General features: G+C 43.6%; 1 protein-coding gene across 42 annotated transcripts in view; it reads right to left on the reverse strand.

The window, feature by feature from the left end:
• The window catches only part of tek (TEK tyrosine kinase, endothelial), a 100,283-nt gene that overhangs the window by 45,569 nt on the left and 32,338 nt on the right, over positions 1-22,376 (reverse strand). For all 42 annotated transcript variants that reach the window (XM_052458661.1, XM_052458677.1, XM_052458676.1 and 39 more), the window contains exons 5-11: positions 21,501-21,653; positions 20,818-20,949; positions 14,616-14,753; positions 13,538-13,663; positions 12,861-13,006; positions 11,350-11,494; positions 10,933-11,091 (exon numbers count right to left, since the gene is read on the reverse strand). In XM_052458661.1, coding sequence (XP_052314621.1) covers positions 10,933-11,091; positions 11,350-11,494; positions 12,861-13,006; positions 13,538-13,663; positions 14,616-14,753; positions 20,818-20,949; positions 21,501-21,653 — 999 coding nt within the window. The remainder of the gene's footprint in view (positions 1-10,932; positions 11,092-11,349; positions 11,495-12,860; positions 13,007-13,537; positions 13,664-14,615; positions 14,754-20,817; positions 20,950-21,500; positions 21,654-22,376) is intronic.

Genomic DNA, 22,376 nt, shown 5'->3' on the forward strand with positions numbered 1-22,376 from the left:
ACCAGCCGCAAGAGCGACATCATTGAGAGGTCTGGACAACAGGCCCTCCGATTTGACACAATGAACTCTATCTGAGAAATAGTTGGTGAACCAGGTGAGGCAATCATTTGAGAAACCAAGGCTGTCGAGTCTGCCGATAAGAATGTGGTGATTGACAGAGTCGAAGGCCTTGGGCAGGTCGAAATGGTCGGTGATCTGTTTGTTAACTTGGCTTTCGAAGACCTTAGAAAGGCCGGGTAGGATAGATATAGGTCTGTAACAGTTTGGGTCTAGAGTGTCTCCCCCTTTGAAGAGGGGGATGACCGCGTCAGCTTTCCAATCTTTTGGGATTTCAGACGATACGAAGGAGAGGTTGAACAGGTTAGTAATAGGGGTTGCAACAATTTCGGCAGATAATTTTAGAAAGAGAGGCTCCAGATTGTCGAGCCCAGCTGATTTGTAGGGGTCCAGATTTTGCAGCTCTTTCAGAACATCAGCTATCTGGATTTGGGTGAAGGAGAAATGGGGGAGGCTCAGACAAGTTGCTGTGGGGGGTGCAGAGCTGTTGACCGGATTAGGAGTAGCCAGGTGGAAAGCATGGCCAGCCGTAGAGAAATGCTTATTGAAATTCGGGATTATAGTAGATTTATCTGTGGTGACAGTGTTTCCGAGCCTCAGAGCAGTGGGCAGCTGGGAGGAGGTGCTCTTATTCTCCATGGACTTGAAAATTAAAATTTCTGTTTGAAAAAGCTAGCCTTTGCTTTCCTAACTGCCAGTATATATTGGTTCCTAACTTCCCTGAAAAGTAGCACATCGCGGGGGCTATCTGATGCTATTGCAGTACGCCACAGGATGTTTTTGTGCTGGTCAAGGGCAGACAGGTCTGGAGTCAACCACGGGCTATGTCTGTTCCTGGTTCTACATTTTTTTGAATGGAGCATTATGGGCTTATTTAAGATGGTGAGAAAAAAGCACTTTTAATGAATAAGCAGGCATCTTCTACTGACGGGATGAGGTCAATATCCTTCCAGGATACCTGGGCCAGGTTGATTAGAAAGGCCTGCTCGCTGAAGTGTTTTAGGGAGCGTTTGACAGAGATGAGGGGTAGTCGTTTGACCGCGGTCCCATTACGGACGCAGGCAATGAGGCAATGATCGCTAAGATCCTGGTTGAAGACGGCAGACGTGTATTTAGAGGGCAAGTTGGTTAGGATGATATCTATGAGGGTGCCGTGGTGCATATCCCAGTTTAGGTCACTTAACAGTACAAACTCTGAAGATAAATGGGGTGCAATTAGTTCACACATGGTGTCCAGGGTGCAGCTGGGGGCTGAGGGGGGTCTGTAACAAGCGGCAACAGTGAGAGACTTTTTTCTGGAAAGGTGGATTTTTAAAAGTAGAATCTCGAATTGTTTGAACTCTGACCTGGATAGTAAGACAGAACTCAGACCTGGATAGTAAGACAGAACTCAGACCTGGATAGTAAGACAGAACTCAGACCTGGATAGTAAAGACAGAACTCAGACCTGGATAGTAAGACAGAACTCAGACCTGGATAGTAAGACAGAACTCAGACCTGGATAGTAAGACAGAACTCAGACCTGGATAGTAAAGACAGAACTCAGACCTGGATAGTAAAGACAGAACTCAGACCTGGATAGTAAAGACAGAACTCAGACCTGGATAGTAAGACAGAACTCAGACCTGGATAGTAAAGACAGAACTCTGACCTGGATAGTAAGACAGAACTCAGACCTGGATAGTAAAGACAGAACTCAGACCTGGATAGTAAGACAGAACTCAGACCTGGATAGTAAAGACAGAACTCTGACCTGGATAGTAAGACAGAACTCAGACCTGGATAGTAAAGACAGAACTCAGACCTGGATAGTAAGACAGAACTCAGACCTGGATAGTAAAGACAGAACTCTGACCTGGATAGTAAAGACAGAACTCAGACCTGGATAGTAAAGACAGAACTCAGACCTGGATAGTAAGACAGAACTCAGACCTGGATAGTAAAGACAGAACTCTGACCTGGATAGTAAGACAGAACTCAGACCTGGATAGTAAAGACAGAACTCAGACCTGGATAGTAAGACAGAACTCAGACCTGGATAGTAAAGACAGAACTCTGACCTGGATAGTAAGACAGAACTCAGACCTGGATAGTAAAGACAGAACTCAGACCTGGATAGTAAGACAGAACTCAGACCTGGATAGTAAAGACAGAACTCTGACCTGGATAGTAAAGACATAACTCTGACCTGGATAGTAAGACAGAACTCAGACCTGGATAGTAAAGACAGAACTCTGACCTGGATAGTAAGACAGAACTCAGACCTGGATAGTAAAGACAGAACTCTGACCTGGATAGTAAGACAGAACTCAGACCTGGATAGTAAAGACAGAACTCTGACCTGGATAGTAAGACAGAACTCAGACCTGGATAGTAAGACAGAACTCAGACCTGGATAGTATGACAGAACTCTGACCTGGATAGTAAGACTGAACTCTGACCTGGATAGTAAGACAGAACTCAGACCTGGATAGTAAGACAGAACTCTGACCTGGATAGTAAGACAGAACTCAGACCTGGATAGTATGACAGAACTCTGACCTGGATAGTAAGACTGAACTCTGACCTGGATAGTAAGACAGAACTCAGACCTGGATAGTAAGACAGAACTCTGACCTGGATAGTAAGACAGAACTCAGACCTGGATAGTAAGACAGAACTCTGACCTGGATAGTAAGACTGAACTCTGACCTGGATAGTAAGACAGAACTCAGACCTGGATAGTGGTCCTTCTGTAGCTCAGTTGGTAGAGCATGGCGCTTGTAACGCCAGGGTAGTGGGTTCGATCCCCGGGACCACCCATACGTAGATGACTGTAAGTCGCTTTGGATAAAAGCGTCTGCTAAATGGCATATTATATTATATTTATATTATAGTAAAGACAGAACTCAGACCTGGATAGTAAGACAGAACTCAGACCTGGATAGTAAAGACAGAACTCAGACCTGGATAGTAAGACTGAACTCTGACCTGGATAGTAAGACAGAACTCTGACCTGGATAGTAAAGACAGAACTCAGACCTGGATAGTAAGACAGAACTCTGACCTGGATAGTATGACAGAACTCAGACCTGGATAGTAAGACAGAACTCTGACCTGGATAGTATGACAGAACTCAGACCTGGATAGTAAGACAGAACTCTGACCTGGATAGTAAGACAGAACTCTGACCTGGATAGTATGACAGAACTCAGACCTGGATAGTAAGACAGAACTCTGACCTGGATAGTAAGACAGAACTCAGACCTGGATAGTAAAGACAGAACTCAGACCTGGATAGTAATGACAGAACTCAGACCTGGATAGTAAGACAGAACTCAGACCTGGATAGTATGACAGAACTCTGACCTGGATAGTAAAGACAGAACTCTGACCTGGATAGTAAGACAGAACTCTGACCTGGATAGTAAAGACAGAACTCTGACCTGGATAGTAATGACAGAACTCAGACCTGGATAGTATGACAGATCTCAGACCTGGATAGTATGACAGAACTCAGACCTGGATAGTAAGACAGAACTCAGACCTGGATAGTAAGACAGAACTCAGACCTGGATAGTAAGACAGAACTCAGACCTGGATAGTAAGACAGAACTCTGACCTGGATAGTAAAGACAGAACTCAGACCTGGATAGTAAAGACAGAACTCAGACCTGGATAGTAAGACAGAACTCTGACCTGGATAGTAAAGACAGAACTCAGACCTGGATCGTATGACAGAACTCAGACCTGGATAGTATGACAGAACTCTGACCTGGATAGTAAGACTGAACTCTGACCTGGATAGTAAGACAGAACTCAGACCTGGATAGTAAGACAGAACTCTGACCTGGATAGTAAGACAGAACTCAGACCTGGATAGTAAGACAGAACTCAGACCTGGATAGTATGACAGAACTCTGACCTGGATAGTAAGACTGAACTCTGACCTGGATAGTAAGACAGAACTCAGACCTGGATAGTAAGACAGAACTCTGACCTGGATAGTAAGACAGAACTCAGACCTGGATAGTATGACAGAACTCTGACCTGGATAGTAAGACTGAACTCTGACCTGGATAGTAAGACAGAACTCAGACCTGGATAGTAAGACAGAACTCTGACCTGGATAGTAAGACAGAACTCAGACCTGGATAGTAAGACAGAACTCTGACCTGGATAGTAAGACTGAACTCTGACCTGGATAGTAAGACAGAACTCAGACCTGGATAGTGGTCCTTCTGTAGCTCAGTTGGTAGAGCATAAAGGGTAGTGGGTTCGATCCCGGGACCACCCATCGTAGATGACTGTAAGTCGCTTTGGATAAAAGCGTCTGCTAAATGGCATATTATATTATATTTATATTATAGTAAAGACAGAACTCAGACCTGGATAGTAAGACAGAACTCAGACCTGGATAGTAAAGACAGAACTCAGACCTGGATAGTAAGACAGAACTCTGACCTGGATAGTATGACAGAACTCAGACCTGGATAGTAAGACAGAACTCTGACCTGGATAGTAAGACAGAACTCTGACCTGGATAGTATGACAGAACTCAGACCTGGATAGTAAGACAGAACTCTGACCTGGATAGTAAGACAGAACTCAGACCTGGATAGTAAAGACAGAACTCAGACCTGGATAGTAATGACAGAACTCAGACCTGGATAGTAAGACAGAACTCAGACCTGGATAGTATGACAGAACTCTGACCTGGATAGTAAAGACAGAACTCTGACCTGGATAGTAAGACAGAACTCTGACCTGGATAGTAAAGACAGAACTCTGACCTGGATAGTAATGACAGAACTCAGACCTGGATAGTATGACAGAACTCAGACCTGGATAGTATGACAGAACTCAGACCTGGATAGTAAGACAGAACTCAGACCTGGATAGTAAGACAGAACTCAGACCTGGATAGTAAGACAGAACTCTGACCTGGATAGTAAAGACAGAACTCAGACCTGGATAGTAAAGACAGAACTCAGACCTGGATAGTAAGACAGAACTCTGACCTGGATAGTAAAGACAGAACTCAGACCTGGATCGTATGACAGAACTCAGACCTGGATAGTATGACAGAACTCTGACCTGGATAGTAAGACTGAACTCTGACCTGGATAGTAAGACAGAACTCAGACCTGGATAGTAAGACAGAACTCTGACCTGGATAGTAAGACAGAACTCTGACCTGGATAGTAAGACAGAACTCAGACCTGGATAGTATGACAGAACTCAGACCTGGATAGTAAGACTGAACTCTGACCTGGATAGTAAGACAGAACTCAGACCTGGATAGTAAGACAGAACTCTGACCTGGATAGTAAGACAGAACTCAGACCTGGATAGTAAGACAGAACTCTGACCTGGATAGTAAGACTGAACTCTGACCTGGATAGTAAGACAGAACTCAGACCTGGATAGTAAAGACAGAACTCAGACCTGGATAGTAAGACAGAACTCAGACCTGGATAGTAAAGACAGAACTCAGACCTGGATAGTAAGACTGAACTCTGACCTGGATAGTAAGACAGAACTCTGACCTGGATAGTAAAGACAGAACTCAGACCTGGATAGTAAGACATAACTCTGACCTGGATAGTATGACAGAACTCAGACCTGGATAGTAAGACAGAACTCTGACCTGGATAGTATGACAGAACTCAGACCTGGATAGTAAGACAGAACTCTGACCTGGATAGTAAGACAGAACTCTGACCTGGATAGTATGACAGAACTCAGACCTGGATAATAAGACAGAACTCTGACCTGGATAGTAAGACAGAACTCAGACCTGGATAGTAAAGACAGAACTCAGACCTGGATAGTAATGACAGAACTCAGACCTGGATAGTAAGACAGAACTCAGACCTGGATAGTATGACAGAACTCTGACCTGGATAGTAAAGACAGAACTCTGACCTGGATAGTAAGACAGAACTCTGACCTGGATAGTAAAGACAGAACTCTGACCTGGATAGTAATGACAGAACTCAGACCTGGATAGTATGACAGATCTCAGACCTGGATAGTATGACAGAACTCAGACCTGGATAGTAAGACAGAACTCAGACCTGGATAGTAAGACAGAACTCAGACCTGGATAGTAAGACAGAACTCTGACCTGGATAGTAAAGACAGAACTCAGACCTGGATAGTAAAGACAGAACTCAGACCTGGATAGTAAGACAGAACTCAGACCTGGATAGTAAAGACAGAACTCAGACCTGGATCGTATGACAGAACTCTGCAGGCTGTCTCTGCAGTAGATTGTAACTCCGCCCTCGTTGGCAGTTCCATCTTGGCGGAAAATGTTATAGTCGGGGATGGAAATTTCAGAATTTTTGGTGGCCTTCCTAAGCCAGGATTCAGACACGGCTAGGACATCAGAGTGGGTGGAGTGTACTAAAGCAGTGAATAAAGCAAACTTTGGGAGGAGGCTTCTAATGTTAACACGCATGAACCCAAGGCTTTTACGGTTACAGAAGTCAACAATTGATAGCGCCTGGGGAATAGGAGTGGAACTGGGGCCTACAGGGCCTGAATTAACCTCTACATCACCAGAGGAACAGAGGAGGAGTAAGATAAGGGTACGGCTAAAGGCTACAAGAACTGGTCGTCTAGTGCGTTGGGGACAAAATAAAAGGAGCAGATTTCTGGGCGTGGTAGAACAGATTCAAGGTATCACATGAATGCACATTAGACATGGCACAATTTATAGAATTTCAAGAAAATGAGCTTTAAACCTGAAAAAATTCTCTCCACCAACAAGAGTGGTGTGAACAATCGTCATAAACAGTGCTTGTGCCCATACAAATACACACGCAGGGGGGCGCACAGGATGTGAACTCCCGGTGTACAGTACAGGTAAGAGTTCATGTCTGTGGTCGACAGTACAGGTAAGAGTTCATGTCTGTGGTCGACAGTACAGGTAAGAGTTCATGTCTGTGGTAGACAGTACAGGTAAGAGTTCATGGCTGTGGTAGACAGTACAGGTAAGAGTTCATGGCTGTGGTAGACAGTACAGGTAAGGGTTCATGTCTGTGGTAGACAGTACAGGTAAGAGTTCATGTCTGTGGTAGACAGTACAGGTAAGAGTTCATGGCTGTGGTAGACAGTACAGGTAAGGGTTCATGTCTGTGGTAGACAGTACAGGTAAGAGTTCATGTCTGTGGTAGACAGTACAGGTAAGAGTTCATGTCTGTGGTAGACAGTACAGGTAAGAGTTCATGTCTGTGGTAGACAGTACAGGTAAGGGTTCATGTCTGTGGTAGACAGTACAGGTAAGAGTTCATGTCTGTGGTAGACAGTACAGGTAAGAGTTCATGGCTGTGGTAGACAGTACAGGTAAGAGTTCATGTCTGTGGTAGACAGTACAGGTAAGAGTTCATGTCTGTGGTAGACAGTACAGGTAAGAGTTCATGTCTGTGGTAGACAGTACAGGTAAGAGTTCATGGCTGTGGTAGACAGTACAGGTAAGAGTTCATGTCTGTGGTAGACAGTACAGGTAAGAGTTCATGTCTGTGGTAGACAGTACAGGTAAGGGTTCATGTCTGTGGTAGACAGTACAGGTAAGGGTTCATGGCTGTGGTAGACAGTACAGGTAAGAGTTCATGTCTGTGGTAGACAGTACAGGTAAGAGTTCATGTCTGTGGTAGACAGTACAGGTAAGAGTTCATGTCTGTGGTCGACAGTACAGGTAAGAGTTCATGTCTGTGGTCGACAGTACAGGTAAGAGTTCATGTCTGTGGTAGACAGTACAGGTAAGAGTTCATGTCTGTGGTAGACAGTACAGGTAAGAGTTCATGGCTGTGGTAGACAGTACAGGTAAGAGTTCATGGCTGTGGTAGACAGTACAGGTAAGAGTTCATGTCTGTGGTCGACAGTACAGGTAAGAGTTCATGTCTGTGGTAGACAGTACAGGTAAGAGTTCATGTCTGTGGTCGACAGTACAGGTAAGAGTTCATGGCTGTGGTAGACAGTACAGGTAAGAGTTCATGTCTGTGGTCGACAGTACAGGTAAGAGTTCATGTCTGTGGTAGACAGTACAGGTAAGAGTTCATGGCTGTGGTAGACAGTACAGGTAAGGTTCATGTCTGTGGTAGACAGTACAGGTAAGAGTTCATGTCTGTGGTAGACAGTACAGGTAAGTGCATGTCTGTGGTAGACAGTACAGGTAGTTCATGTCTGTGGTAGACAGTACAGGTAAGAGTTCATGTCTGTGGTAGACAGTACAGGTAAGGGTTCATGTCTGTGGTAGACAGTACAGGTAAGAGTTCATGTCTGTGGTAGACAGTACAGGTAAGAGTTCATGTCTGTGGTAGACAGTACAGGTAAGAGTTCATGTCTGTGGTAGACAGTACAGGTAAGAGTTCATGTCTGTGGTAGACAGTACAGGTAAGAGTTCATGGCTGTGGTCGACAGTACAGGTAAGAGTTCATGTCTGTGGTAGACAGTACAGGTAAGAGTTCATGGCTGTGGTAGACAGTACAGGTAAGAGTTCATGTCTGTGGTAGACAGTACAGGTAAGAGTTCATGTCTGTGGTAGACAGTACAGGTAAGGGTGCATGTCTGTGGTAGACAGTACGGGTAAGAGTTCATGTCTGTGGTAGACAGTACAGGTAAGGGTTCATGTCTGTGGTAGACAGTACAGGTAAGAGTTCATGTCTGTGGTAGACAGTACAGGTAAGAGTTCATGTCTGTGGTAGACAGTACAGGTAAGAGTTCATGTCTGTGGTAGACAGTACAGGTAAGAGTTCATGTCTGTGGTAGACAGTACAGGTAAGAGTTCATGTCTGTGGTAGACAGTACAGGTAAGAGTTCATGTCTGTGGTAGACAGTACAGGTAGAGTTAATGTCTGTGGTAGACAGTACAGGTAAGAGTTCATGTCTGTGGTAGACAGTACAGGTAAGAGTTCATGTCTGTGGTAGACAGTACAGGTAAGGGTTCATGTCTGTGGTAGACAGTACAGGTAAGGGTTCATGTCTGTGGTAGACAGTACAGGTAATGGCTGTGGTAGACAGTACAGGTCATGGCTGTGGTAGACAGTACAGGTAAGAGTTCATGGCTGTGGTAGACAGTACAGGTAAGAGTTAATGTCTGTGGTCGACAGTACAGGTAAGAGTTCATGTCTGTGGTAGACAGTACAGGTAAGAGTTCATGTCTGTGGTCGACAGTACAGGTAAGAGTTCATGGCTGTGGTAGACAGTACAGGTAAGAGTTCATGTCTGTGGTCGACAGTACAGGTAAGAGTTCATGTCTGTGGTAGACAGTACAGGTAAGAGTTCATGGCTGTGGTAGACAGTACAGGTAAGAGTTCATGTCTGTGGTAGACAGTACAGGTAAGAGTTCATGTCTGTGGTAGACAGTACAGGTAAGGGTGCATGTCTGTGGTAGACAGTACAGGTAAGAGTTCATGTCTGTGGTAGACAGTACAGGTAAGAGTTCATGTCTGTGGTAGACAGTACAGGTAAGGGTTCATGTCTGTGGTAGACAGTACAGGTAAGAGTTCATGTCTGTGGTAGACAGTACAGGTAAGAGTTCATGTCTGTGGTAGACAGTACAGGTAAGAGTTCATGTCTGTGGTAGACAGTACAGGTAAGAGTTAATGGCTGTGGTAGACAGTACAGGTAAGAGTTCATGTCTGTGGTAGACAGTACAGGTAAGAGTTCATGTCTGTGGTAGACAGTACAGGTAAGAGTTCATGTCTGTGGTAGACAGTACAGGTAAGAGTTCATGTCTGTGGTAGACAGTACAGGTAAGAGTTCATGTCTGTGGTCGACAGTACAGGTAAGAGTTCATGTCTGTGGTAGACAGTACAGGTAAGAGTTCATGTCTGTGGTAGACAGTACAGGTAAGAGTTCATGGCTGTGGTAGACAGTACAGGTAAGAGTTCATGTCTGTGGTAGACAGTACAGGTAAGGGTTCATGTCTGTGGTAGACAGTACAGGTAAGAGTTCATGTCTGTGGTAGACAGTACAGGTAAGAGTTCATGTCTGTGGTAGACAGTACAGGTAAGAGTTCATGTCTGTGGTCGACAGTACAGGTAAGAGTTCATGGCTGTGGTAGACAGTACAGGTAAGAGTTCATGTCTGTGGTAGACAGTACAGGTAAGAGTTCATGTCTGTGGTAGACAGTACAGGTAGAGTTCATGTCTGTGGTAGACAGTACAGGTAAGAGTTCATGTCTGTGGTAGACAGTACATGTCTGTGGTAGACAGTACAGGTTTCATGTCTGTGGTAGACAGTACAGGTAAGGGTTCATGTCTGTGGTAGACAGTACAGGTAAGAGTTCATGTCTGTGGTAGACAGTACAGGTAAGAGTTCATGTCTGTGGTCGACAGTACAGGTAAGAGTTCATGTCTGTGGTAGACAGTACAGGTAAGAGTTCATGTCTGTGGTAGACAGTACAGGTAAGAGTTCATGTCTGTGGTAGACAGTACAGGTAAGAGTTCATGTCTGTGGTAGACAGTACAGGTAAGAGTTCATGGCTGTGGTAGACAGTACAGGTAAGAGTTCATGTCTGTGGTAGACAGTACAGGTAAGAGTTCATGTCTGTGGTAGACAGTACAGGTAAGAGTTCATGTCTGTGGTAGACAGTACAGGTAAGGGTTCATGGCTGTGGTAGACAGTACAGGTAAGAGTTCATGTCTGTGGTAGACAGTACAGGTAAGAGTTCATGTCTGTGGTAGACAGTACAGGTAAGGGTTCATGGCTGTGGTAGACAGTACAGGTAAGGGTTCATGTCTGTGGTAGACAGTACAGGTAAGGGTTCATGTCTGTGGTAGACAGTACAGGTAAGGGTTCATGTCTGTGGTAGACAGTACAGGTAAGGGTTCATGTCTGTGGTAGACAGTACAGGTAAGGGTTCATGGCTGTGGTAGACAGTACCTTCAACGGTCTTCCATACAGAGGTATTGACCTGCTTGTAGATGACCTTGACAGAGGTCACCGGTCCGTCTCCTGTGTACGGCTCCTTGTTGACCAGCACAACCAGGTGATACGGACCACTATTGTTCAACATGGGAGGATACTGGGGCATCGGAGGGACTGAGAGAAAGAGAGGAAGAGAAGTGTTCAAATCCACATTCACGAAATGGAAGACATTTTCAAGAAAAAGACGACGAAGGAGGAGACGAAGACGAAGGAGATGAAGTGGAAGGAGGAGACGAAGGAGGCAAAGACGAAGGAGATGAAGAGGAAGGAGGAGACGAAGAGGAGGAGACAAAAAGACGAAGACGGAGGAGGAGACGAAGATGGAGGAGACGAAGGAGGAGGCGAAGACGAAGCAGGTTTTCTTTCTCCTACCTTTGACGTTGACCATGAACTCTCTCTCTGCCTGCCCAGCTGTAGTTTTCACCTGACAGGTCCAATAACCAGTATCTCTCTCAGTGATCTTATCCACCCTGAACTTAGACGTGGTCAGGTCGTTCACCGTGTCAGTGTCAAATGCCTAGGGAAAACATCGATCCCAACCATACAAATATAATCACATATTAGTGCTGTGAATTAAGTATTTGATAAGAAGAAATGGCTAATCGTGGTGATTGCTAATCGTGGTGATTGCTAATCGTTGCTAATGCTAATTATTTTTGAATTATCAAATAAAGAAACACATACTTAATATCCAATTTGATAATTTCTCTGCTACTTACATAGCTTGGTCCCAAATCCATTTGTGCTGTCTTGACACCGGTGTGTCTATGACCAGGAGTTGACAAGACAGCACAAACAGATGTGGGACCAGGCTAGCATAACGTATAAGACAGCACAAACAGATGTGGGACCAGGCTAGCATAACCAGGCTAACATAACGTATAAGACAGCACAAACAGATGTGGGACCTGGCTAAGATAACGTATAAGACAGCACAAACAGATGTGGGACCAGGCTAAGATAACGTATAAGACAGCACAAACAGATGTGGGACCAGGCTAACATAACGTATAAGACAGCACAAACAGATGTGGGACCAGGCTAACATAACGTATAAGACAGCACAAACAGATGTGGGACCAGGCTAACATAACGTATAAGACAGCACAAACAGATGTGGGACCAGGCTAACATAACGTATAAGACAGCACAAACAGATGTGGGACCAGGCTAACATAACGTATAAGACAGCACAAACAGATGTGGGACCAGGCTAACATAACGTATAAGACAGCACAAACAGATGTGGGACCAGGCTAACATAACGTATAAGACAGCACAAACAGATGTGGGACCAGGCTAACATAACGTATAAGACAGCACAAACAGATGTGGGACCAGGCTAACATAACGTATAAGACAGCACAAACAGATGTGGGACCAGGCTAACATAACGTATAAGACAGCACAAACAGATGTGGGACCAGGCTAACATAACGTATAAGACAGCACAAACAGATGTGGGACCAGGCTAGCATAACGTATAAGACAGCACAAACAGATGTGGGACCAGGCTAACATAACGTATAAGACAGCACAAACAGATGTGGGACCAGGCTAGCATAACCAGGCTAAGATAACGTATAAGACAGCACAAACAGATGTGGGACCAGGCTAAGATAACGTATAAGACAGCACAAACAGATGTGGGACCAGGCTAAGATAACGTATAAGACAGCACAAACAGATGTGGGACCAGGCTAACATAACGTATAAGACAGCACAAACAGATGTGGGACCAGGCTAACATAACGTATAAGACAGCACAAACAGATGTGGGACCAGGCTAACATAACATATAAGACAGCACAAACAGATGTGGGACCAGGCTAACATAACGTATAAGACAGCACAAACAGATGTGGGACCAGGCTAACACTTACATATATTCTGGTTTTGCCTGGTTTGAGTAGGATGATCTCACTGTGTAGAGGAGCTGGTTGACCCGTGGCGCTACAGTTGACAATGTACTGAACCCCAGCATTCACCTCTGTATCCATGAGGTTACTGACTACGACCGGTGGCCTGTCTAAAAGGAAACATCATCAACAACAACAACAACAACAACAACCATGTACTGAATTCTTCAATTCAGGGTGAACCGTAACAACATCCACATAGCTTTAAATATACAGTGCCTTGCGAAAGTATTCGGCCCCCTTGAACTTTGCGACCTTTTGCCACATTTCAGGCTTCAAACATAAAGATATAAAACTGTATTTTTTTGTGAAGAATCAGCAACAAGTGGGACACAATCATGAAGTGGAACGACATTTAAGGGAGCTGAATAATTTCGCACGGCCAATTTTTCAGTTTTTGATTTGTTAAAAAAGTTTGAAATATCCAATAAATGTCGTTCCACTTCATGATTGTGTCCCACTTGTTGTTGATTCTTCACAAAAAAATACAGTTTTATATCTTTATGTTTGAAGCCTGAAATGTGGCAAAAGGTCGCAAAAGTTAAAGCGGGCCGAATACTTTCGCAAGGCACTGTAATAGTGGAGAGTAAGTAATATAATAATATAATAATAATAATAATATAATAGTAAGTCTTTTTAACCTTCTTTCTCACAGCGAGCACCGTGTCGTCCCACACACACACAGCCACGGAACCGGTCGCAGTGTCCCTTGTCTCCACATTCACACGTCAGCCGGCAGTCAGCTCCATAGAGCCCCGGAGGACAAGCTGGAGACACAGGGACAAACTCAGAAATACATGACAGTACTATCTATGAACAGCAAACCACTGTACTTTAGCAATAAGAAAGGTGATCGATTATTATAACCCCAGCCAGATAGGATACCATACTTTATGGTAGCCCGGTCACAGATCTGATTGTGCCAACTTCTACTTTATGGTAGCCTGGTCACAGATCTGATTGTGCCAACTTCTACTTTATGTTAGCCTGGTCCCAGATCTGATTGTGCCAACTTCTACTTTATGTTAGCCTGGTCCCAGATCTGATTGTGCCAACTTCTACTTTATGTTAGCCTGGTCCCAGATCTGATTGTGCCAACTTCTACTTTATGTTAGCCTGGTCCCAGATCTGATTGTGCCAACTTCTACTTTATGTTAGCCTGGTCCCAGATCTGATTGTGCCAACTTCTACTTTATGTTAGCCTGGTCCCAGATCTGATTGTGCCAACTTCTACTTTATGTTAGCCTGGTCCCAGATCTGATTGTGCCAACTTCTACTTTATGTTAGCCTGGTCCCAGATCTGATTGTGCCAACTTCTACTTTATGTTAGCCTGGTCCCAGATCTGATTGTGCCAACTTATACGTTATGTTAGCCTGGTCCCAGATCTGATTGTGCCAACTTCTACTTTATGTTAGCCTGGTCCCAGATCTGATTGTGCCAACTTCTACGTTATGTTAGCCTTGTCCCAGGTCTCTTACCGTCATTGATGATAATGACAACCATAGGAACATAATGAGAATGGGACCACCAGATCACAACTTAATTGTCCATTTTTTTGGACAATGTACAGTATGTCAGTGTAGAAACAATAACCTGCCCAGGGACTGCCGATTGAAAAATGAACCGGCTGGCTACAACCGTCACTTATACTGAAAAGTTGATTAAACGTAAAAAAATTAAATAAACTCAAATCTTTCAAACATGTCCTCTCCTCTCACCTTCACTACAGTTAAATCCTCTCCAGCCAGTAGCACAGGAGCATCCGTATGGGTCTCTCTGACAGAACACCATGGATCTGCAGTAACCATCTCTACACCACTCTTTACACGTCCTCCCAAACTTACCCTCGCCACACACTGGGAACATAAAATGACACTTTGATTAGGTTTAGGGTTCATTTGGACATATGCAGAAATATAGCTCAAATGTATCGTCATTCAATATGTTAACAAATACTTAAAAAAAGATCATCCTAAATATATGGACCGTTCATCATCATTAAGGCACTAACAAAAAAGAAAAAAATTGAGGGTTGTTTGCTTGGCTTGGCAGATCTAGGTTACTACCTACTGCCCTGAACACACCACACACACTGTAAGACAAAACGGCATTCCAGCATTCTAAAGTCCAGACCAACATTCCATGGAGAATTGGAAACATTCCAAAGAGCGAGATAAGAGACCAAAGCACTAAATCACATGGTTCATAATCAGCCAGGATACATTTAGTAGACAATAAACCACATTCCCTTCGGGACAATAACGTTTTCTATCAAAATGAATGCCTGTAATGGGGGCGGCAGGGTGGCAGTGGTTAGAGTGTAGAGGTGGCAGGTCACCTAGTGGTTAGAGTGTAGAGGTGGCAGGTCACCTAGTGGTTAGAGTGTAGAGGTGGCAGGTCACCTAGTGGTTAGAGTGTAGAGGTGGCAGGTCACCTAGTGGTTAGAGTGTAGAGGTGGCAGGTCACCTAGTGGTTAGAGTGTAGAGGTGGCAGGTAGCCTAGTGGTTAGAGTGTAGAGGTGGCAGGTAGCCTAGTGGTTAGAGTGTAGAGGTGGCAGGTCACCTAGTGGTTAGAGTGTAGAGGTGGCAGGTAGCCTAGTGGTTAGAGTGTAGAGGTGGCAGGTAGCCTAGTGGTTAGAGTGTAGAGGTGGCAGGTAGCCTAGTGGTTAGAGTGTAGAGGTGGCAGGTAGCCTAGTGGTTAGAGTGTAGAGGTGGCAGGTCACCTAGTGGTTAGAGTGTAGAGGTGGCAGGTAGCCTAGTGGTTAGAGTGTAGAGGTGGCAGGTAGCCTAGTGGTTAGAGTGTAGAGGTGGCAGGTCACCTAGTGGTTAGAGTGTAGAGGTGGCAGGTCACCTAGTGGTTAGAGTGTAGAGGTGGCAGGTCGCCTAGTGGTTAGAGTGTAGAGGTGGCAGGGTCGCCTAGTGGTTAGAGTGTAGGGGGCAGGTCAGCCTAGTGGTTAGAGTGTAGGGGGGCAGGTAGCCTAGTGGTTAGAGCATTGGGCCAGTAACCAAAAGGTTGCTAGATTGAATCCCTGAGCTGAATCCCTGAGCTGAAAGGTAAAAAAAAGAAAAAAACCTACACGTTCCAGGTAGCCTAGTGAGGCCGTCATTGTAAATAAGAATGTGTTCATAACTGACTTGCCAAGCTAAATAAAGGTTAAATAAAAATAAATAAATAATTTTAAAAAATGATAAATAACAAGTATAAATAAAATAGGACATTTAACCCCCATAACCACAACAACTCGTGATTCGGACCTCCTTGATTTCTCCAACACTTTGTTTGGTTACAACCTTATTCTAAAATTGATTCAATTGTTTTGTTTTTTTCTTCTCATCAATCTACACACAATATCCCATAATTAAAAAGCAAAAACAGGTTTTCATACATTTTTAGCAAATTTATTTTAAGCAAATATAAATTAACTGAAATATGACATTTACATAAGTATTCAGACCCTTTACTCAGTACTTTGTTGAAGCACGTTTGGCAGCGATTACAGCCTCGAGTCTTCTTGGGTATGAAGCTACAATGTTGGCACACCTGTATTTGGGGAGTTTCTCCCATTCTTCTCTACAGATCCTCTAAAGCTCTGTAAGAATTTGTTCATAAAAGGTTGGATGGGGAGGGTTGCTGCAAAGCAATTTTCAGGTCTCTCCAGAGATGTTGGACCGGGTTCAACTCAGGGCTCTGGCTGGGCCACTCAAGGACATTCAGAGACTTGTCCCGAAGCCACTGCAGATCCTCTCAAGCTCTGTCCGGTTGGATTGTGGAGCATCGCTGCACAGATATTTTCAGGGCTCTCAAAATCATATCAAATTATATTGGTCACATACACATATTTAGCAGATGTTATTGCAGATGTAGCTAAATGCTATAAAAGAAAATGTAAGAAAAAAAACACCGAAAAAATACTGCAAAGTTTCTTAGGAGCTAGAAGCAGAGCATGTCTGTTGGCCCCATCTTTAGAACCTCCAGAGATGTTCGATCGGGTTCAAGTCCAGGCTCCGCCTGGGCCACTCAAGGACATTCAGAAACTTGTCCTGAAGCCACTCCTGTGTTGTCTTGGCTGTGTGCTTAGGGTCATTGTCCTGTTGGAAGGTGAACCTTCGCCCCAGTCTGAGGTCCTGGGCGCTCTAGAGCAGGTTTTCATCAAGGATCTCTCTGTAATTTGCTCCGTTCATCTTTCCCTCGATCCTGACTAGTCTCCCAGTCTCCTCGGCTGAAAAACATCCCCACAGCATGATGCTGCCAACACCATGTTTCACCGTAGGGATGGTTCCAGGTTTCCTCCTGACATGACGCTTGGCATTCAGGCCAAAGACTTCAATCTTGGTTTCATCAGAACAGAGAATCTTGTTTCTCAACTCCAAGCGGGCTGTCGTGTGCCTTTTACTGAGGATCAACAACCAACTTGACAGAGGTTGAAATATTTAAAAAATAATAATAATAATGGGCAAATATTGTACAATTCAGGTGTGCAAAGCTCTTAGAGACTTACCCAGAAAGACTCACAGCTGTAATCACTCTTAGAGACTTACCCAGAAAGACTCACAGCTCTTAGAGACTTACCCAGAAAGACTCACAGCTGTAATCACTCTTAGAGACTTACCCAGAAAGACTCACAGCTCTTAGAGACTTACCCAGAAAGACTCACAGCTGTAATCACTCTTAGAGACTTACCCAGAAAGACTCACAGCTGTAATCACTCTTCGAGACTTACAGAAAGACTCACAGCTGTAATCACTCTTAGACTTACCCAGAAAGACTCATAGCTGTAATCACTCTTCGAGACTTACCCAGAAAGACTCACAGCTGTAATCACTCTTCGAGACTTACCCAGAAAGACTCATAGCTGTAATCACTCTTAGAGACTTACCCAGAAAGACTCACAGCTGTAATCACACTTAGAGACTTACCCAGAAAGACGCACAGCTGTAATCACTCTTAGACTTGCCCAGAAAGACTCACAGCTGTAATCACTCTTAGAGACTTACCCAGAAACACTCACAGCTCTTAGAGACTTACCCAGAAACACTCACAGCTGTAATCACTCTTAGAGACTTACCCAGAAAGACTCATAGCTGTAATCACTCTTAGAGACTTACCCAGAAAGACTCACAGCTGTAATCACTCTTCGAGACTTACCCAGAAAGACTCACAGCTGTAATCGCTCTTAGAGACTTACCCAGAAAGACTCACAGCTGTAATCACTCTTAGAGACTTACCCAGAAAGACTCACAGCTGTAATCACTCTTCGAGACTTACCCAGAAAGACTCACAGCTGTAATCACTCTTAGAGGCTTACCCAGAAAGACTCACAGCTGTAATCACTCTTAGAGGCTTACCCAGAAAGACTCACAGCTGTAATCGCTCTTAGAGACTTACCCAGAAAGACTCACAGCTGTAATCAGCTCTTAGAGACTTACCCAGAAAGACTCACAGCTGTAATCGCTCTTAGAGACTTACCCAGAAAGACTCACAGCTGTAATCGCTCTTAGAGACTTACCCAGAAAGACTCACAGCTGTAATCACTCTTAGAGACTTACCCAGAAAGACTCACAGCTGTAATCACTCTTAGAGACTTACCCAGAAAGACTCACAGCTGTAATCGCTCTTAGAGACTTACCCAGAAAGACTCACAGCTGTAATCACTCTTAGAGACTTACCCAGAAAGACTCATAGCTGTAATCACTCTTAGAGACTTACCCAGAAAGACTCACAGCTGTAATCACTCTTAGACTTACCCAGAAAGACTCATAGCTGTAATCACTCTTAGAGACTTACCCAGAAAGACTCACAGCTGTAATCACTCTTAGAGACTTACCCAGAAAGACTCACAGCTGTAATCACTCTTAGAGACTTACCCAGAAAGACTCACAGCTGTAATCACTCTTAGAGACTTACCCAGAAAGACTCATAGCTGTAATCACTCTTAGACTCACAGCTGTAATCACTCTTAGAGACTTACCCAGAAAGACTCACAGCTGTAATCACTCTTAGACTCACAGCTGTAATCACTCTTAGAGACTTACCCAGAAAGACTCACAGCTGTAATCACTCTTAGAGGCTTACCCAGAAAGACTCATAGCTGTAATCACTCTTAGACTCACAGCTGTAATCACTCTTAGAGACTTACCCAGAAAGACTCACAGCTCTTAGAAACTTACCCAGAAAGACTCACAGCTGTAATCACTCTTAGAGACTTACCCAGAAAGACTCATAGCTGTAATCACTCTTAGACTCACAGCTGTAATCACTCTTAGAGACTTACCCAGAAAGACTCACAGCTCTTAGAAACTTACCCAGAAAGACTCACAGCTCTTAGAGACTTACCCAGAAAGACTCACAGCTGTAATCACTCTTAGAGACTTACCCAGAAAGACTCACAGCTGTAATCGCTCTTAGAGACTTACCCAGAAAGACTCACAGCTGTAATCGCTCTTAGAGACTTACCCAGAAAGACTCACAGCTGTAATCGCTCTTAGAGACTTACCCAGAAAGACTCACAGCTGTAATCACTCTTAGAGACTTACCCAGAAAGACTCACAGCTGTAATCACTCTTAGAGACTTACCCAGAAAGACTCACAGCTGTAATCACTCTTAGACTCACAGCTGTAATCACTCTTAGAGACTTACCCAGAAAGACTCACAGCTCTTAGAGACTTACCCAGAAAGACTCACAGCTCTTAGAGACTTACCCAGAAAGACTCACAGCTCTTAGAGACTTACCCAGAAAGACTCACAGCTGTAATCACTCTTAGAGACTTACCCAGAAAGACTCACAGCTGTAATCACTCTTCGAGACTTACCCAGAAAGACTCACAGCTGTAATCACTCTTCGAGACTTACCCAGAAAGACTCACAGCTGTAATCACTCTTAGAGGCTTACCCAGAAAGACTCACAGCTGTAATCACTCTTAGAGACTTACCCAGAAAGACTCACAGCTGTAATCACTCTTAGAGACTTACCCAGAAAGACTCACAGCTGTAATCACTGCCAAATGTGTTTCTAACATGTATTGTCTCAGAGGGGTGAATACTTATCTTATCAAGATATATTAGTGTTTTATTATTAATTTATTGTTTAAAAATTGTAGAATTTTTATTCCACTTTGACATTACAGAGTATTTTGTATAGATCATTGATCAAAAATGACAATTTAAATACAATTTAATCCCACTTTGAAACACAACAAAATGTGGAAAGAGTCAAGGGGTCCGAAGACTTTCTGAAAGCTCTGTACATTCACAGATAAGAGATGTACTGTAATACTTTCTGAAAGCTCTGTACATTCACAGATAAGAGATGTACTGTAATACTTTCTGAAAGCTCTGTACATTCACAGATAAGAGATGTACTGTAATACTTTCTGAAAGCTCTGTACATTCACAGATTGTACTGTAATACTTTCTGAAGGCTCTGTACATTCACAGATAAACATGTACTGTAATACTTTCTGAAGGCTCTGTACATTCACAGATAAGACATGTACTGTAATACTTTCTGAAAGCTCTGTACATTCACAGATAAGAGATGTACTGTAATACTTTCTGAAAGCTCTGTACATTCACAGATAAGAGATGTACTGTAATACTTTCTGAAAGCTCTGTACATTCACAGATAAGAGATGTACTGTAATACTTTCTGAAAGCTCTGTACATTCACAGATAAGAGATGTACTGTAATACTTTCTGAAAGCTCTGTACATTCACAGATAAGAGATGTACTGTAATTGCCTTGAGCATTTACAGAAACGCTGAATAATTGTCCCTGTCAAATAAATATAATAAATACAATTAAATGTGTTTTTTACCAATTGGGAAAACATAGTGACGCACATGCAGAAGTCTCCGGTACAGTTACATGTATAGCTAGTACAGATACAGGAATACCCTAATAGAGGAAGGGCTGTTTTTACCAGTTTCACAGGTGTGTCCCTTGAAACCGGGTGGACAGATACACTCTCCTGTCTCGTCATGACAGACCCCTCCGTTGGAGCAGCGAGGACAGCTATGTTCACAGCTCGGACCCCACAGGCCAGGCTTACATTCTAGGATTCAATCAGAAAACACTCGTTAGGAAGCAATTCTCTAGGCTAAAGGGGAAAATATTTTGGTCTGCAATGGATACGTTTTACTTGGGTTGAGTCAATTCTAAATGGTCAATTGAATTTCCAATGTAGTTATCAGATGAAGTTTTCACAAAGAACTGACATATCAAAAACAGGTTGTTTTTGGGTAGTAGTACTACAGTACTACATTGGGTAGTACTACAGTAGTACTGGGTAGAAGTAGAACTTACAGTAGTATTGGGTAGTTTGGGGTAGTAATACAGTAGTTTGGGTAGTAATGGGTAGTACTACAATAGTATTGTGTAGAAGTAGAATTTATAGTAGTATTGGGTAGTACTAAAGTAGTATTGGGTAGTACTACAATAGTATTGTGTAGAAGTAGAACTTACAGTAGTATTGGGTAGAAGTAGAACTTACAGTAGGATTGGGTAGTACTACAGTAGTATTGGGTAGTACTACAGTAGTATTGGGTAGAAGTAGAACTTACAGTAGTATTGAGTAGTACTACAGTAGTATTGTGCAGTACTAACTTCTGACGATGAGCCTGGTTATGGCTGATGTGGGCTTGGCTCCAGCGATGGACCTGGCTGTGTAGAGACCTGCGTCTGAGGACTTCACTCCGAGGACGGGGTAAACCAGGATGTCTGGGATCTCATTCTTAGGCACTGAGTGGATGAAGGAGCCTGGAAGAGACCGTACGTTTTACTGAGGAGGAGTCCGGTGACCGTATTAACATGAGGAGTTGAATATTGTTGACCCGTAGGTTGTATGTGAATATTTGACCCATAGGTTGTATGTGAATATTGTTGACCCCTTGGACTGTATGTGAATATTTGACCCGTAGGCTGTATGTGAATATTGTTGACCCCGTAGGTTGTATGTGAATATTGTTGACCCGTAGGTTGTATGTGAATATTTGACCCGTAGGCTGTATGTGAATATTTGACCCGTAGGCTGTATGTGACCCTAATTCCATCTAGTGTTAAATTCAAATGTCCCGACTATCATATCTAAACCAATATGACACCAATCTCGATGATAATTCACAAATCAACTTGATTGGAGGTACACGACACACTCCACGCCTCTCGTCATGAGCCAGCCGTCCGTCCGTCCGTTCGTTACCGAGAACCACATACCACATTTTTTTATCAGGGCTGTTAGCATTAGGTTCGTCAGACATTTTTTTTTTCTCCCAGAACTAGCTCAATATCTAAGCGTCGGATAAAAATGACACTAGAGAGTCCATAATGTGGCCATTAGACTTGCTCTCTTTTAGACTCCGTAAGTTTGTAGAAGCAATAGTTCTGATTACATTTATAAATGTATCGCCCTCACATGCTAATTTTTGTCCGTTAATAAGAAACAATGATGGGCTACCTCTTTGTAGCATTTCTAACAATGCT

The sequence above is a fragment of the Oncorhynchus keta genome, chromosome 12, assembly GCF_023373465.1.
Source record: "Oncorhynchus keta strain PuntledgeMale-10-30-2019 chromosome 12, Oket_V2, whole genome shotgun sequence".
NCBI classification, from domain to species: domain Eukaryota; kingdom Metazoa; phylum Chordata; class Actinopteri; order Salmoniformes; family Salmonidae; genus Oncorhynchus; species Oncorhynchus keta.